At 39.6% G+C, this 17860-nt stretch overlaps 2 protein-coding genes across 4 annotated transcripts; both read right to left on the reverse strand.

Annotated features, from left to right (window-relative positions):
- Positions 1–582: 582 nt before the first annotated feature.
- Positions 583–4503, reverse strand: LOC136483401 (protein TONNEAU 1a-like). 2 transcript variants are annotated; one of them, XM_066480458.1, is made up of 8 exons: positions 4230–4503; positions 3303–3435; positions 2672–2760; positions 2463–2585; positions 1351–1481; positions 1224–1242; positions 963–1122; positions 583–856 (listed from the first exon to the last, which is right to left on the reverse strand). In XM_066480458.1, exons 1-7 carry the CDS (start codon positions 4314–4316, stop codon positions 1012–1014), a joined length of 693 nt encoding a protein of 230 aa, XP_066336555.1. In that variant the 5' UTR covers positions 4317–4503; the 3' UTR covers positions 583–856; positions 963–1011. The 2 variants fall into 2 exon arrangements, with proteins under 2 accessions (XP_066336555.1, XP_066336554.1); XM_066480457.1 differs by having other exon boundaries at positions 1217–1242; positions 4230–4490.
- A 1050-nt stretch (positions 4504–5553) lies between these two features.
- Positions 5554–14821, reverse strand: LOC136483400 (phototropin-1A-like). 2 transcript variants are annotated; one of them, XM_066480455.1, is made up of 22 exons: positions 14134–14820; positions 11652–12123; positions 11363–11545; positions 11187–11278; positions 10821–11097; positions 10495–10705; positions 10307–10377; positions 10084–10190; positions 9839–9888; positions 9659–9742; positions 9169–9228; positions 8994–9083; positions 8689–8765; positions 8475–8559; positions 8302–8382; positions 8074–8177; positions 7843–7892; positions 6874–6980; positions 6643–6765; positions 6462–6513; positions 6267–6379; positions 5554–6190 (listed from the first exon to the last, which is right to left on the reverse strand). In XM_066480455.1, exons 1-22 carry the CDS (start codon positions 14144–14146, stop codon positions 5951–5953), a joined length of 2742 nt encoding a protein of 913 aa, XP_066336552.1. In that variant the 5' UTR covers positions 14147–14820; the 3' UTR covers positions 5554–5950. The 2 variants fall into 2 exon arrangements, with proteins under 2 accessions (XP_066336552.1, XP_066336553.1); XM_066480456.1 differs by lacking the exons at positions 5554–6190; positions 6267–6379 and having other exon boundaries at positions 6462–6555; positions 14134–14821.
- Between the last annotated feature and the right edge of the window lie 3039 nt (positions 14822–17860).

Raw genomic sequence — 17860 nt, forward strand, 5'->3', positions numbered from 1 at the left:
TTTTATTTTTTTGGCAGAAAACAAATATCTCTAGATCACTGCGTGCATCTCGCACAAAGTTAAAGGCGCACTTAAGTAGCTACGAGCTGGACACAACAACAACAACAACAAAGCCTTTTAAGTCCCAAACAAATTGAAGTAGGCTAGAGTTGAAACCCAGCAGAAGTAATCAGGTTCAGGCACGTGAATAGCTACGAGCCGGACACCTTTTTAAAAATAAAAAAACGGTGGACTATTATTTTAGTTACTAATTGAATGCACGTTGTTTCAATTCAATCGAAAATAGAGTCACAGTACCAAATAGTAATTGATTTTATAGGGGCGGATCCACATATCTGGCCAGCCAACAGAGTTCCTAGGCTCAGCCCGGCCCTTGGTGCTTGTCTTCCCAGCCCCTTCAATTCAATTCGTGCTATATATTAGCTAGCATCAGCAATGAATGATTAACGATGAAGACAAGTGTGTTTTGCCCTTGCTTCCTACGGAGTACAGTGCTGTACAGTACAATTCTACATGCGCACCCTAATATATGCATTACACAATACAGTTGGACTGGATGAAGCATGCATCTGAGTAAGCCAATGACAAGGAAACACGCTGTTGGACTGGCAGCGCATGAGCGATAGATGCACTGAAACGGCGTGCCAATCTTATCGGATCAAGTCCACCCATAGTTCAACAAACTTTAATACTTGATTTGTTTTGTTCGTTACAAGACACCATTTCTCTAATATAACAGCAATCCAAGCATCGTACCACCACAAATGAGTGGTATACAAATTACAGGATACAGTGTCAGTCAAGCAACCAGCTCCAAAGCCTTGTTGCTCGTCACTCGGCGCCATCCCCTGAATGCCTGCAAAGGCACACCATACATTAATCACAGTGTTCTCGGCCAAAAAGCAATTGCATTGGACACACATTATGATGGAGGGGCAATTAATCAATCGATCCCCACCTACCTCCAAGATGTTGGCAGATTCCGAGATTTCCGGTCTAACTGGACACTTTCTAGAGCAGCCGATGCCCGCAGCACCTCTTCAGATATATCATCGGCATCGTATCTCCAGTTGTACTCATCTTTCCTTGTGTTATTGGAAGCTGAAGATCCCCCTCTGCGATCTGAAAGCAAACGTACCAAGTGGATTTGTTTCAGAATTCGGAACAACACATCTACGTACCATAAACTGAAACGATTACATAGCAGTGCACAAACCTGATACCTGCGACGAAGAGATTGGCCTGGCAATTTCAAAGTACTATATGTTACACTCACATCCAAATATCTAATGCCAAAAACAAATAGCTGTGCATATTTACAACGGCACAGCAGTATGGCATCATGCTTACCTCCCCATAGGAGGCAGGCTCCCAACTGACGCTGATGGTGGCCTCCTCATGCTCCGATGTTCAGCGTTTAGCGATGGATCAGACTCTGAACTCATCATCCTCCTGCCGCCCATCCTTGTTTGAGACAAATTCTGAACAAAACAACATATTTAGATGACCAAAGCATGCTGTAGAAAACCAAAACTTTTAAGCTAGAGCATATTGACTATATTTGGAGGTTAATAATAAATAAACTTGTTATTAATAAAGTATAAGGACAGTGAAAGCCAAGCTGGGAAAAAAAATCAAATTTTGTGTGTGCAGTGAACTAAAGGTCATAGGCAGAAAGCAGCATAAATGCAGCTCATACCCCAAGCACCACAGACCATCAAAAGGAGACCTTGAGTACAGGCCTTGCATCAATAAGTTGAGATTGGAAAATTATATGTAAGCAGATCTCAGTACAATGATAATGACAATGCATTGTAAATATAAATCCCATGCATGCAGTGCAAGACAACTGACCAAACTCAGAAAAGAGTATATCAATTTTTATCCATTCTGGTTATTCTTAGAATCATTCTATACATTCTGACAATGCTTGGGTCTTGATAAACCTATCTCCTTAAGCTTCCAGAATAAGAACACCTACTTTTTGTTCTAAGGCAATACCTTGATGAGTATTGTAGTTGTGGCAAACAATCTAATTTTTTGGACAGTTTGATTAAGCAAGACACCAATAGTATGAAGGATTATTGCTCACAACTCAATATACTACCTTTTCTACATAGCGAACATAATGCATAAGAGGATTCCATACTACTGTAACAAATAGCTGGCTATAGACATTTAGTTGCAGAGTTCTCATAAGGCTAATACCTGGCTAAAACAGGCTAAAATGAATGTGGGTACAAATAGTGGTGTAGTGCCTAAAACAGCTATAGCTGGCTACAGCGGCAGCTATTGCCAGAGATTTGTTACCTTGATCCATACAGGACTACACAGTTTTCTGGGGAAAAAAGAATTGGCTACATTACCCCAAAAGCTTTCCCCCTTTTTTTGTCTTTACTGGGAAACATAAAGAAACAAAAGGATGATTTTTGCTTCTGCTAATGATCACACGAGAGATAAACCTCATATTTCAGATAACCTTCGAGAACGTCTAAAAGCATTGGACCACTTTCAGCACTCCTGCTCCCTTCAGCTCCACTTTTGTTAGAAAAGTCTTTCAGTTCATTCTTACAGAAGTCCTTGGGCTGATTTAAAAACAAAACCGGGAAACATTAATGGATGTTGATTCCCGAAATGCAAAAATGAAATATCAGGAACAGTCACCACTTACCAGGTTACACTCTGGCAAGTAAACTTTCATTGTGTGACTTAGTTGCGCCCACTCCAAGTATTCGCATACAAGTGCAGTTAGTAACCTACCTGCAAGCAACAGAATTCCTAGAATGTAAAACATTCCATGTTATGTGCAGCTTGCAAAACACATGGCTAAACTTAGTACTGAAAATCATTTTAAGGCCAGCACAACAACCTTAAACATTTGAGATATCCTTGATCGGACTTAAAAACAACAAAATACATTATGGAAATGGTTCTTTGAATTATCACCAGTGCAGAAGCATTCAAATCCAAAGACTCATGCTAGTCATCAATCAGGAGAGAAAAAATGTGTATCTTTCAGGTTTAGTCCTAAATTGCTTGCTAAAAAATGGCATAATTTCCAGCAGGGAAAAGATTATCATGCAGCAGAATATCAACCTTTGTCCTTCTCGAATATTTCAGAACAGTAGTATAAATTTCTACAGGTCAGTATATGAGAGAAAAGGTGTATATGCGTAGCAGCATTAGAGACAAGCTTCTCTTGATTTCTTTTGTTTTGATAATGCATCAGAGACAAAGCTTTGGCTTCTGCAGACATATTTGAAACAACTGATTAGCCAGCACATTCAAAGGGTAAGGCAAACCTGAAGGTGAAGCATGCAGTTGCTTAGCTCGGTCATTACAGCTACCAAGCAAAGCAGGATTCCTGCCATCATCATTCTCCACCACCCGATCCTCCTCTTCAATGGCTTCAAACACGCTTGCTCTTAGCTCAGCCTAGTCATGCAGCCAGAAACATCATCAGGAAAGGTGGCGGAAGTATGTGTATTCAATGGACCATAGCATGCTTTCAACATATAAAAAGATAGAAACCTGCGCTAACTGTATTTATCTATGTTACACATAAATAGTTTCTTTTGTCCACCCGCCCCCCCCCCCCCCCCCCCCCCCCCCCAAAAAAAAAAAATATCTCTCTCTCTCTAGAGAAACTGTTGTCACTTACAGTAAGATTCCCTGGCATCATACCATCAGAGTCGAATCTCAAAAAAAGCACTGATAAGTTTAGGTGTAATAGTCACAACACAACATGAAAAAGAAGATTTCCAGTAACACAGACGTGTTTCCTCCTAACGACTGTGCCAAGAATGAGCACACCAATTGGTAATGACAACTAGACCAACAAAATAATACAAGGTTAGTCTTTTCTTCAGCAATGTGCGAGCATCCTCATATGCTCCAAACGAGTTTCACCAAAATGAGCACACGAATTGGTAATGGCAACTAGAACAACAAAAATGGACCAGGTGAAAAAAAAAACTTTCTTGAGCAATGTGTGAGCATTCTTTCATATTCCTAAACAAGAACCTACCCAATAGCGCCAGGGTGCTCAGAATGTGCACATTAGGAATTGAAAAAAAAATGCGCGGATTTAGGAAGGAAATTGGCAAATTGCAGAAGCGGAGGTGTAGATCCCCAGACCAGAGAGGGAGGAAAAGCTAGATCCGTGGGGCGTGGTGGAGGCACCGGATCAATGGAGGGATTGGGGAAATGAAGAAGTGGGAAGTACGAACCCTAATCTTGGCGAGGACACCCTTCTTCTCAAGGGTGCGGGTGACGAGCGTCTTGAGTTCCATCATCTCCCGGGCGTAATCGTCCATCCCCGCCTGAAATGAAGTCTGGGGATGGCGAGTGGGAGCACGGAGGAGCGGAGGGAGCAGGAGCAGGAGCAGGCAGTTCTCCTCAAATCTCCTCAAAGAGAGAGAGAGGAGAGGGAGATCGAAGATGAACACGACAACGCCAGAGGTTGGGGAACGGGGTAGGCTAAAGGTTGACTGACAGGTGGGCCCAATAATTTTAGCTTTTTATTTCGTTATTATTATACTTATTATATATCATATAAACAAAAAGAATTCACCAAACTTTTTTTTAAAGTACGAGTCTATTTGTCCAATTTACAACTTCACCTTTTTTAATTAATTAAAACAGTTTACTTATATACACCGTTTGCATTTTATTATATAGCCTACTAGAACATTTATTGTTCAAATGGTATCCATAAATTATGGATGATTTCAAAAACATAAATGAAATCTAACGAGTTATGATCTACACAACAAAAACATTTTTATGACAGATATAAAGGCACTTCCCCTAAAAAAAATATAAAGGCACTTTAGATATTGATACAAACACTCATGTTGAATTCGCATTAACCATCTGCCTAAAAAATAACGAACATATCATTTTCTCGAAAGAAAATACTTTACGCACAGTCCATGTGTGCAACCGCCTACCATCACCAAGTGAACATAGCATTTTAGATATTGATACAAACGTTTATGTTGAACATTTATTGCAAAATGAACTCGCACTTAAGTGTAGCTATAAGCCATTGATTTCCTAATTACACCAAAGATGGTTGCCCTTATTTTATTTACATCTCTAAGTCACTCTGACACTTTGACATAACCAACTATAGGATTCACCGTTCATATAGGTCAATGCCAATTGCATGCTCTTTGATCTCCTAGTCTACCCTTATTTCAGAACATGATAACTTGCTTTGGTTGGCTTCCATGTCTACCCAGGGTCTTCCCCAGTCAAGCTAAACTTATTGAAAGAAATCAACTCCATCTTATAAACAAATTAATATATTTCCAAGAACTCACTTTGTTTTTCTATTTACGGACACAACAATGTCTAGATGCGAGCATGTCAGCAAGATTTAACAGCAAACTAACAACAGAATGACATTACATATTTATATTTGAGTTTACCTTCGTGCACTAGGTCCAAGAGGTAGTCTATCATTGTTTTGTAGTCTCCTATTTTATCTGAGTTCACCTACTTCTGGAGCTAGAACCCTCGTAGGGAAAGATCCTTTCAGAACATATATTACATTGTGTTAAGGAATTTTTAGATATAAACAATATCATATAACACAACTGAAACTCACTATCTCTTGAATACAACATGAAACCATCCATAAAATAGTTTGTTTGATGGTTTTTTCTCCCGTTACAACGCAAGGGCATACATGTTTGCTAGAGAGAGATATTTTAGACCCACATGCATATTGCAATCGTAGAAATAATATACACACACAATCTTATTTTCATTACACCCGCATGCATAAAGATGGATTGAGATTATTAATTAGTCCATAACATACATTATTGTTCTTATCTATGTCACATTCATGTATAGACAAACATGCATCTTCATCATCTAATATTTTATTTTTGGCTTCCTTTGAGCAAATTAGCATGTAGCTTCATAGATCAATGCATGTTTAGAACATATCAGTGTGAGCTGCATCAGGAGGAGGCAGTGTCTCTCCTGTGGCCTCCAATAATGTATCTTGCAGGGGAGCCTCTAATTCTGGGGGCGTGGTGGCACGAACTAGAGCCCAGTTTATGCCACGGAAGAAGGGGTGTTGTTTGATCTCCATGGCGCCCCCGTAGGAACCTAGCCTATTTGTAGGGTCCCGGTGTAGCAACCGGTATATCAACTGTCTTGCCGCAAGGCTCACCTACAATTAACATATATATACATCACAAACACTTGCTGCAAGGCTCACCTACTAGAATAAATGCTTTTATTATTACCTGTATGCTCGCAGGAAATATGATATCCTTGTGCAGAATATTAGCAAAGGTCCTTTGTCTTGTCTTCCCTCTGAATGGTGTATAACCATACAACATCTCATATAGAAGAATTCCTAATCCAACAAATAGGGAGAATACTCATTATTATATAGTGGTGTGTATCATACATGTTTCCTTTAGCACAAGATTAGTTACCTAGCGCCCACCAATCCACAGCACTTGTATGGCCGGCTCCGGTAATAATCTCCTACAACATGCATACAAGGATTGATGCCACAAATGATGATGACTATCACACATGTCAAATAGAGACAAGAAATGAAAATGTTGGGAAAATCACATAAATAGAGCGAAGTAACAACATATATATACATACTGGTGCAATGTACTCCTCTGTACCAACAAAAGAATTTGATGCTCGCATTGGTTCAGCAAAGAATATGGGATTGCTCCTGCTCTTCCTTCTCTTTTTCTTCTTATCATCTTCTGGAAGAAACACCTATCAAACAACAAGAATACTCATGAAATGCAACCAAGAAAATAGACTAACAAGTTAAAATAATAGTCATGAAACTATCCAATAAGGTTATTAATGAAGTGACATTACCTGTGGTCGGCAGGATGTCAAGCAAGACAAATCAAAGTCTGTCAGGGAAATGTGCCCATCTCTTTGAAGTAAAATGTTCTCTGGCTTTAAGTCTCTGTAGATTATACCTAAGAAAAAAAGAATAGGGGGAGCAAATGCTTAGAAATAGTAAACATCTCAAGTTTCTCTAGTAAAATGTGATGAATAAGTGCAAGGAACCCTTCCACCCTTTGTCTTCTAAGGAAGCCTACCACTTTCATGAATGGTTAAATTCTTATCTAAAATTATCCCTGGGTATAATTGATCGAAGAAGGAAGACCGAACCGAACTAACCAAGACCGAGATCGAAGTGACCAAGATCGAAGTTTTCGCTCACTAGTTTGGTCCTGATTTCATACTACCTGAACATTTTAGTGTTAGTTCAGTTATGTGCCTCGGGTAATCGAACTAACCGAAAATTTGCTTGGGTTGTGTTGACATAATGTGTACTTTAGACTATTGTTAGTAATATAATATTTATTCTAATGGGTTTATATCAACCATCACTCTTATCACTTTGTTTAATCTATAAGTCGTATTGTTATTTTTGCCTTGAAATAGAAAAAATTTTTGCTAAAACTTGCTACAAATTATGTTATTTAGTAGCTATTTTGTCTAGTCCGGTTAGTTCGGTCATGACCGAGACTGAACCGAACTAACCGAGATTGAACTTGCTCGGTCATGAGTTCTAGAACTAACCAATCGGTCTCCATTTTTAGATGATCGAACTTTTGAAAAGACTGAGGAACCGATCAGTTCGGTTTGGTCAGACCGAACATCTAGGCCTACCTAAAACAATCTTTCGAGATGTTGGCAGATAATTACTATTGGTCAAGCGAAACAATATGGTTATCGAATATTGGGTTGTGTTTGACTACCCACTACATGCATGCTATCGACCACCACCAAAGAGAATTTCATTCATATAATTGGTATGGCATATATGACTACCTTGGCAATGTAGGTATTCAAGTGCCGTGACCACTTCTGCAGCATAGAACCTACAATAATCATGGACAATTACATCAAACAATACTTCTTGGTTTCTTTATCCAACTACCAATTATATTATGTAACAACAAACAAATTAAGGATCATAGTAGCACATCAATGACAATCGAGAAGCATAAAGAGTTTTCACTAAATCTAAGCAAAAGAAACAATTTCAATATCAATACCCACCTAACCGCGTCTTCCTTTAGAACCTTCATAGGTTGTCTATCGAGGAGCATAAAGAGTTCCCCGCCAGCATAATAGTCGGTAATAAGACATACATGTGTCTTTGTCTGCAACATATATATGACATTGAGATGATAGTCATCCACAAAAGTATAATAAAATCAAGGAGAACAAACATTAACAACTCTGACATCATATTAATATATTACAAAGTTTCATTATGCAGCAAACCTGAAATGATGCATACAATGTTGGAAGGAATGGGTGGTCCAACATATCCAAGATTTGTCGTTCAGCGGTAGCTCTATGGACCTAGAGGTATAATAGACAAATCAGATGAGAAAGAAACAATTAAAGGTGGAAGTAACTAAAATGTCATGTGTGATGAAATCTGTTACTCATACCTTGTTTCGGTTAAGCATGACACTTTTATCCATAGCTTTCATGGCAAAGTATTCACCTGTGCCAAGCAACTCCACCAGATGGACACTACAATTCAACAACAACTCACATGTTTACTATTTAAAACGTATATGGGAAATGAAAATTAGAAAGGAGTATGTCTACTGGATTCATGAGTCATTACTATACTTGAAACTATAATAGAGAAGTACTTACCTGCCAGTGTCACCAGATCCTAAGGGTCTTACTGGTCTAAAATGTTTCAAATCGATGCTTTCACCATTCTCAAGAACCTACAAGAAAAAAATTGCATGAACCATCTAGGAGATTTCTAAAAAAATGTCATATGTGCTTGTTTCCAATGGTTTCCAAATTAGGCATATAATATTGTATAGACTACCTAATTCTATGGAAGAATGCATGCCAATTGCTTTCTCAAGTGTCTCATGATTGTTCCCTTTCATGTAGTGGGCTCATAAATTGCATGTAAGTATCTATGTTGTGAACTGTGTATAACATACCTTTTGGATGGCTCTCCATGATGCGGTATCCTTCATATGTGGCTTTGGCAAGACTGGTTTTGAGTGATTAGCCCATAGATCCTCTGGTCTCTGAATATAACCATAAATTTCTATTAGAAGTGCCTAGTAATACTTAATTTCATATTATACAAAATTAATATTTTTTTAGACAAACCAAATTAGCATCCGGAAGTTCCTTTGCAGCCTCATCAATATTCTCCGCAGTTTTCTTAACCTGGTACATGAATAATTCAAGTTAATGTGCATAAGACAACTATGTTTTCCAACAAAGAAATTTAGAAAGTAAGGTACACAAAATTTAGTTGTCAAAATCACTTTTTGCAAACTAAAACACAAAAGAAGTCAATTAAGGAGGGAATTCATCAGAGCATTAAAGAACTAACCTTAAAGATGCCATCTATGGAACTTTACCACTACTCTATGAGTCCCAGTGTTGATCATTATGGTTTAAGAGATATAAATCTTTAATGACGCTTAGATGATGCTAAATGCTAATAAACATTGCAAGTACTACACTTTGGATGGCTTGCATTTATAACATAGAAGTCACGATAAAGTTGTTTGGCATTGTATTCTCAATTTTTTTCCAGATATTTGTGAGACCAAGCCCATATATGCTAGTCGCCAGTAAGGTAGAAACAAACCAGCATGGCACCATCTTTTGCAGCAGCATCTCGAACACGCTCAGTTCCATCCAACTGAACCCCAATGAAGTATTGAACATCACCCTAATCAACCATCAAATTGGATGCTTCTCAAATCACATGAAATAGTTCCAAACCAAATATCTAGGTAAAAAAGTTTCATATCTCTTATTACGGTACCTTCTGATCACGCATAGGTTGCAAGTGAAAGAGGTTCCAGAATTTTTTACCTGCTCAAAACCACAAGAAATTTTAGTTGGATTCATTACTATAGGAAAAAAACATTTGCACATTATTAGCCTCTATATGCCTGTAGTACTAATGCAGTAACAGAACACTAGAGTGATGTACTATTATAAATGTTTGGGGTATAGAAATTGCATCATGATCTTACAAGAACATGGAAGCATGTGAAGAGTATGTACCACTCTTTGTATAATTTATCAGCTGAACGGTAATTTCTGTTTGGTTATCTATGGCATCTCTTATCTTCTTTACTGTCCCACGGTCAGTTTCAGGCCCTTGAAGAAACCTACAAGGGAAGCATATATAGGTGAAGGGATTCATTAAATCATTAGTCACTGTAATATGTAGTTTATGAACAGTTGAAAGCAATGAATTTAGGTAATATTTAATGTCATAATTTACCTGCAATTTCTTCCCAATATTTCTTCGCGTGAATACTCTGTCAGTCGTAAAAAGCTATCCGATGCAAAAATCTGTGACATTCACCCGAAAATATAATGATGTAGTTCAATGGAAGGTTGATATCTATGTTGATAGAAAGAAAAGAACAATGATGTTAAAGGTAGAAGATATACGAGTTTTTGTCTTACAATTGGATTATCCGGTAACCTCGGGTCAGTGATGACAAAATTCTTTTCAATACGTTCAAGCGTAGTAGCCAAATCTATACCCCTTCTCATTTCTTTCCTCCTAAAATCATCATCAAAGCTTTCTGGTCTCTCATCATCGCTATCAAGTAGCGTATCTTCCCTTGGTTTTAGAATGTTCTTCTCCACATTTCCATGACCCATACCAATAAGACTGCATGCACAAACGAATTAAATGTGAGAACAAATGCAAAACTAATAGAGACTCTACAAGGAAACTTTGAAATAAAGCAAATGCTATGATTATATCATGTGGTTTATTATCATACCCCATAAAGGAACGCAAACCAGATTTCCTGGTCTTATTCCCTCCTTCAGGCACTTCACTAATTTTTTGTAGAGAGTTTCTCGTTCCACTCCGTGAGTTACGGCGGGATCCACTTTCGGAGCTTCTCTTGCCGGGTACTTCATCACCTGAAAGCACATCTCCTGATTCCTGTGATTTCCTTTTTAAGGTATTGTTTCTTGATTCTGACAATGACCGTGGATCCTTCAGGGCAAGTAGAAGCTCCGAGACTGAGCTACGGGCATGATCCTTCTGTCTTGCTGCAAAGAATATTATTGTTTTCACAGTCGAGCAAGGTAAAACCTTTTTTTTTTTGAAAAGTAAGCAAGACTACTAGTAGTAATAGTACCATCATATTTGATGAGTGACTCTGGCAATCCATTTGGGCGAAGAGCTGTATCCTTGCTACCTTCTGTGTACTTACTCACTTCCACTTGCATCCTGTGACACATTGCACACCAAGGTTTGTAATAATAATAACTATAAAGTGGCATGATGATACATATATATGATGAAAAAGCTGACCCAATGAACTTGAGGACCCTGCCATCCTCATCCTTGATGGGGGCAACGGTTAGGAGGTTCCAGAATGGTGTACCATCCTTCTTGTAGTTGAGAATACGACCACAGTAATTTGACCCAGCTGCGAGAGCCTGCCTGATCTTCGAAATCTCTACGGGGTCGGTCCCAGAACCTTGAAGGAAGCGGCTGCAGTTGAGAGATGGTGGAGGCATAAGTGCAGTGCGTACTAAATTGAATTGGATTGGCATGGAATAGAATAGAATAGAATGAAATGGAATTGAAATCGACGAACCAGTTCCTTCCGACGACCTCATTGGAGGAGTAACCAGTCATGTTGAAGAATCCAGCACTGGCGTAGAGGATGGGGTGGCCAGGGCGGGTGGCATCGGACACGACGAAGGTCTGTTGGAACGCAGAGAGTGCGGCGCGGAGCTCCTCCGACACTCGGGGGAGCGCTCTACCAGCGGCGACCCTCTCGTCGATGGAGTTTCCACTCTCGCTGGTGCGGTTGGAGCCGCCGGAGGGGCGGGCGACGACGCCCTGGGGGCGGCCGGTGTGCTCGTCGGTCTGGAGGACAAGGCCCCACTCGGCGGCCCTCTGTGTCGCCCGACCCACGTCAGCATCCTCATCATCCCCGGCGAGGCTAGGATGGGAAGCAACTGCAGGAGGGAGGAGGAATGGGGAGGTGGTCGCCTGATTTGAAGCGGCGGCAGCGGAGTCTGGATTGAAGACTTCGAGGGATCCGCGGGAGTCACGCGGAAGTCCTGCACCACACGAGATTAATTAGTGTTGTTCATCCACCACATGAAAATTCATAAATACTAATGCCATCTCTCTTCTCATTAAGATATCTATATTATTTATGATACAAACACATGTCTAGCAAAAAGTAGCGCTAGGAGAGGCTTTGCACAAACGAGGTACAATAATTTGATTTTTATGTATATGTCCGGATTATGTAAAATTAAGGTCTATGTCGTCTATCTAGTAGTAGTGACGATTTTCATGTGAGCATTGCGTTTAATGATGGAAAAGAAAAACCATATGTTTAGGTCGTTGCTAGCTCTCTGGATAGGTTTGGGTGTTTGTCAGTTGGATGCACATATTTGCAGGTGCGTGCATGATGTATGCATATGTAAAGTTAGCTCGATCAGGTAACTATAATAATGCTGGTCGGAATTTTTTCCATCCCTCTATCCGTCTCTGTCCATGCAACAAAGCTATGTATTCGGTTGCAATGCACAAGTATATTTTCTAGTTAAAAAGAATAAATAAAGGAGAGAGATGCTTGTTGATGGATGTATTTTTGAGAAAGCTAAGGAAAAAAAAAAGGCATGCAGCAGGATCAAACAAATTGTACAAGATAGAGTAAAGATGGAAAGGATGTATGCATATGTAAAGACGAAAAAAAGCAGATGGGTGCATGTGAGAAAGACAGCAGTACTCACATGCATGCTCAGGTAGATACTAGTACTCCGTAACAAATTATTAGAGAAAGGAACGTAATTATATGTGGATGGTAGTTGGCCGATGTCCTCCAATCCAAGTTAAGTCGCGCACACATGTGAGAAGCAATGAATTTAGTGGATGCTTGACTGCGTGGCCGGCCGGCTGCGTAACTGACTGGCCGGGTCCATATATTGGATGATGGATCGGATAAGGAAGAATTTTCAGAACCAATCAAAAGAAAAGCTAGCTAGCGCTATCTGTAGTAGTACCAAATTTATATATTCTGAAGGGAAAAAGGGGATGAATCTAGCTGACGATCAATGTTAATACATCTATAATAAATATCGCAATATTATGATTATTAATCTATCTAAATTAAGTTAGCATGCAGGAGTATATATTCTGCTATGAGTACTCATATATTACGTACTAAATCCATTCCAAATCATAGTTCGTTTGATTTTTTTTATCCCAAGTTTGACCACTCGTCTTATTCAAAAATTTATGCAAAATATCACTTCTTTTATTGTGGCTTGCTTTATTAACAAAAGTTCTTCAAGAATGACTTAAATTTAACTATGTTTATACAAATTTTTTGAATAAAACGAGTGATCAAACTTAAGATTAAAAAAGTCAAATGAACTATAATTTAGAACGGATAGAGTACTTTCGTAAAACTAGTATAGTTTTGTATAGCTAGCTTCGCTAGAGCTGAAAGTAAATTGCTACTCCCTCGATTGTGAATTGTAAGGCGTTTCAAATTACCACTTTGTATATCTACCGTGTGTGGTAGTCAAAACGACATAATTTAGAGCCGATGGAGTAGAGTAGAGCAGCTTGCGGAGGGGAAAGGATCATGTTACAGATAGATGCATAAAACTTTTTTTTTTTGACACCGAGTTTAACTACTCATCTTATTCAAAAATTTGTGTAAAATATCACTTGTTTTGTCGTAGCTTGCTTTATTAATAAAAGTTCTTTAAGAATGACTGAAATTTAACTATGTTTGTACAAATTTTTTGAATAAGACAGGTAGTCAAACTTGAGGTAAAAAAAAAAAAAATCAAGCGTCTTATAATTTGGGAAGGAGGTAATACTATCTATTTATTACATTAGAGGTATGCTAGAATTCTCAGATAGATGCATCACCAACAAGCAAACGAAGCGATTAATAATAAACTAATCAGTACACAGTATATAGCTAGAGTAGTGCGTATAGTATAGCATGTACAAAAGGAGTAAAGTAATCCAGAGTATATACGTATGCATGTACAGTGTATGTATGTATGTATACATATATATACGTGTATATAGTAGGTACGTACCTTTGAAAGCCATTGATAGATGTAGCTAGATACTAGTTGTTTACTTGCTTGTTGTTCCGGTGGGTGGTGAGCGGATGCTGATGGATATGGATCGACCGGAGCAGGAGCAGGAGCAGGAGCAAGCAGCAAGGCTGCCCTGCCGGCGGCACTCGTCGCTCGTCGTCGGTGAGATACTACTCCGATCCGCCCGCGCCCGGCGTCTGCTGCTGGTGTGCTATATATATAGGATCGGAATCGGAGCAGATTGGAGCACCTTGCTAGCTTAATAATTGCTGATTGCTTGGATTGGGATGGCGATGCGACGGCCCCGCAACTATATATTAGTGGAGCTGAGGAGTGCTACTGTATGTGCTGCTGCTGATGAACATCTATCTATCCCCATCCCCATGGAAGGCCATGTGCAGCGAGCGAGCGAGCGAGCGATATCATATCCGGCCGGCCGTATGGGCATGGCTATGGCATGGAGGAAGACATGAAAGCACAGCTAATAGCTGGGAGTGGGAGCTCAACCTTACCAAATATAATTGCAGCAAGCTAGCATATGCAATACGGACGTAAATTCTCTCCTCTTAGCATATGCATCACGACGACAGTGATATGGAGGATGCAACTAGATGGCCCTGCCCTGCCCATGAGAGCACGCTAAGAGCGAAAGGAAGGCATCAGATCTGAGGCCCGTGCCTAGCTGAAACCGAGAACAAGGCCGAGAAGCAGATAAATAATATCTCCATCGGGGTCCATCCAGCACAGCAGTGAGTGACCATCAGTGGGGCCCTTTTCTTCCTTCCTGTTCTCTCTACTCTAGGGCAGAAAGCAAACCACACTTGTTGCTTGTTACTCTCGCTAAGTAGATAAACGACATTTCAATTCGCCAGAAACTATTTAGTCCTATATTAAAATTACAACCGGGACTAAAGGAAGCCTATGACCTTTAGTCTCGGTTTATAATACAAACCGAGACTAATTTCATCATTTAGTCCCGGTTACAACGGTCACCAAGGCATATCAGTGTGGGAGGCTTTAGTCCGATTTAAGATTTCTAGTCTCGGTTTGAGACATGAACCCGGACTAAAGGTATCTTTAGTACTGGGTTGTATCTCAAAAACCGGGACTAAAGGTACCTCCAGAGTGAATTTAAAAGGAAAACATACCTTGCCTATGTTAGATGTACGGTGGAGTTAAGATGGCACCACGTGCAAGGACTAAAGCGTGGGAGGTCTTGAGTTTGAATCTCCACAACCCACCTTTTTTTACTCAATAAAGCCGAGACTAAAAATTGAGACATTTAGTAACGATTACATGATTAAAGGGGGTTGGGAACCGGGAAAGTCTGTTTCTCCCTTTAGTCCTGATTACGTAGTCTCGGTTCCCAAAACCAGGGCTAAAGGGGGATGGGAACCGGGACTAAAGGTTGTTTCTCCTGTAGTGTCTCCGTTCCAAACCTTAAGTCGTTCGCTACATATCTGCATATACATTATGTATATGAATCTATAAAAATCAAAACGATTTGTAGTTTGGAATAGAGATAGTATTTTCTTTTGCTACTAGATCACCTAGTTCTATATTACGTATCTATCTAGGTATTATCTACTCGTTTATATATCTAGACATGAGATTGTTTAATCCTTCCAACCTCATAGATCTGCACCCCACGTGTTTCAACTTTGAACCCCGGCCCACTTCATCATTATATTCATTCAGAGCTCCTTCAGCACATAATAACCTAATAATAATCGTCTTCTTCTTAATATACTATATCTGCATGTATCAAAACACGTGCGCATGCATGCTTCACAAGTAAGTACGTAACAGAGAAATAGATTATATTAGGCCTCAGTAACCATGTGGATGGAGAGGGATTGAAGAGGATTTTGACTATTAATGGATTTAATCCCCCCCCTTAAGGTCTGTTGGTTTGATAAAAAAAAAAACAAAAGGGATTGAGGCAGAATTAAATCCCCTACGAGTCATCCCCCTCAATAATCCCAAGATTTTGAGGACAGACGGACAGGCCCTTACGGGGGGAGGTGCTACCTGCTATGTGCTATGCACCTCAAAACTAAACAGGGAGTTTTGATCCAATCACAGCCCTTCGTAGCGACAAAGACATGTGGGCGATCATACGATGGAGATGGAGGATCTTTTGTGCTTGTTTAGGGAATAAGGTGGTCCATCATCTACTTATTTTTTTTGGTTTGGTTTATGGAATAGAATAGATTGATGTATCGTCATGTCATTCCTCGCAAGCTAATAATTAGTACCAGTACAAGGAATGGAGTCATTCCACTAAATTTGAGGAATGAACTCATGATACGCCACATCATCTAGGACCGAGTGGCTCGTTAAACTAAACACACCCTTAGACACTAGACATACACAGGCACGTACCTGCAAACCCACCCATACACGTCGTACCCCGATTTAGTGGAACAGTCTAGAGACTTAATTAGTGAAGTCACCATAGTCCCATAATTAAGCACATCATGGTTCAAGTGCAGGCTGCTTACCACCGAATAAAAGTGTTGTTTCTACATGTCAGAAGTTTCCCCTTGTACTAGTTAGAGCGAGCCTAATGACCGCGGCGCATTGCCATACGTGTCAGAAGTTTCGCCGAACAAAAGGACAAAGGAAAAGAGAAACGAGGTTCCTTGGCGCTTCTCTAGCTGAGCTAATCACGTAATCCCACGCAAAAAATTGTTGCCTTTGGCAGATGAGAGGGAGGATAGAAAAGGAAGCACGGAATGGATGAATACTAAGAATTATATATTAAATTAGTTGTAGACAAGGAGGCTATTGTTATATGGTTTGTTTTTTTAAGACTTGTCTTATAGCCAAATACTTATTGGACTTGCCTTTAACAAAGGAAACCGACGAGATGTAGAAATTGCCTTTGCAAGTTGTAGAAAAAGTACTGGTACAAAGATTTCTAATCTCTAAAGAAAAGGATTGGAAGAACCAGTATTGTTAATTGTGTGAACTTTGGGGTATGTGCTTTGGACTGGAAAGAAATAAACACGGTCACAAGGTTTTCCGTTTGGAGGAATAGAGAGAGACGAATGAAAGCAAACGGAATGAACAAGTGTTTGTAATAGAAAAATTGATTACACTAAGTTAGGCAATCAATAAGAAGCATAGTTTGAATAAATAATTAGAACAATAGATAACTGAGTATGCTATACCTATATCTATACCTAATACTAAAGGGGCAAAATTTCCGCCACCAAATTTTTTTTTGCCAACCTACTAATCCGCCTCGGTCTCGTCATCGCCTCCTCCCTCCGCCCGGAAGACCGTCATCTGGCTGGCGACCAAAGAACGAGAAGGAGGTGAGGGAGGGATTAGAAACAAATAACGGGGTTCCAGATGCAAAGATACTAGAGACAAAGAAATAGTGGAAGGGCTTAAACGGGTTTAGAAACAAATTTAGGGTTCCTAATGCAAAACTTCCTTTTTTTTTTCTTTTTTCGCTTGGGCCTGCTGTGGTGGGTCTCGGATTCGGCCCCAGGCTCGGCTGGCTGCGCAGTGGTCTTGGCCAAAGCCTATGGCCTAGCCGCACATTTTCCATCCTTTTTTGTTTTCTTTTCTTTTAAACCAGTTGAGAATTCTGAAAATCATACAAAATTATAGAAAAATCCAAAAAAAATACCAAACCACTCGCTTTAACTAGGGCTACACAGTAAACATATAATATCATATGTTTTAGTATAAATATTTTATTGTATCTATA

Source organism: Miscanthus floridulus, chromosome 9 (assembly GCF_019320115.1).
Source record: "Miscanthus floridulus cultivar M001 chromosome 9, ASM1932011v1, whole genome shotgun sequence".
In the NCBI taxonomy this organism is placed as follows: domain Eukaryota; kingdom Viridiplantae; phylum Streptophyta; class Magnoliopsida; order Poales; family Poaceae; genus Miscanthus; species Miscanthus floridulus.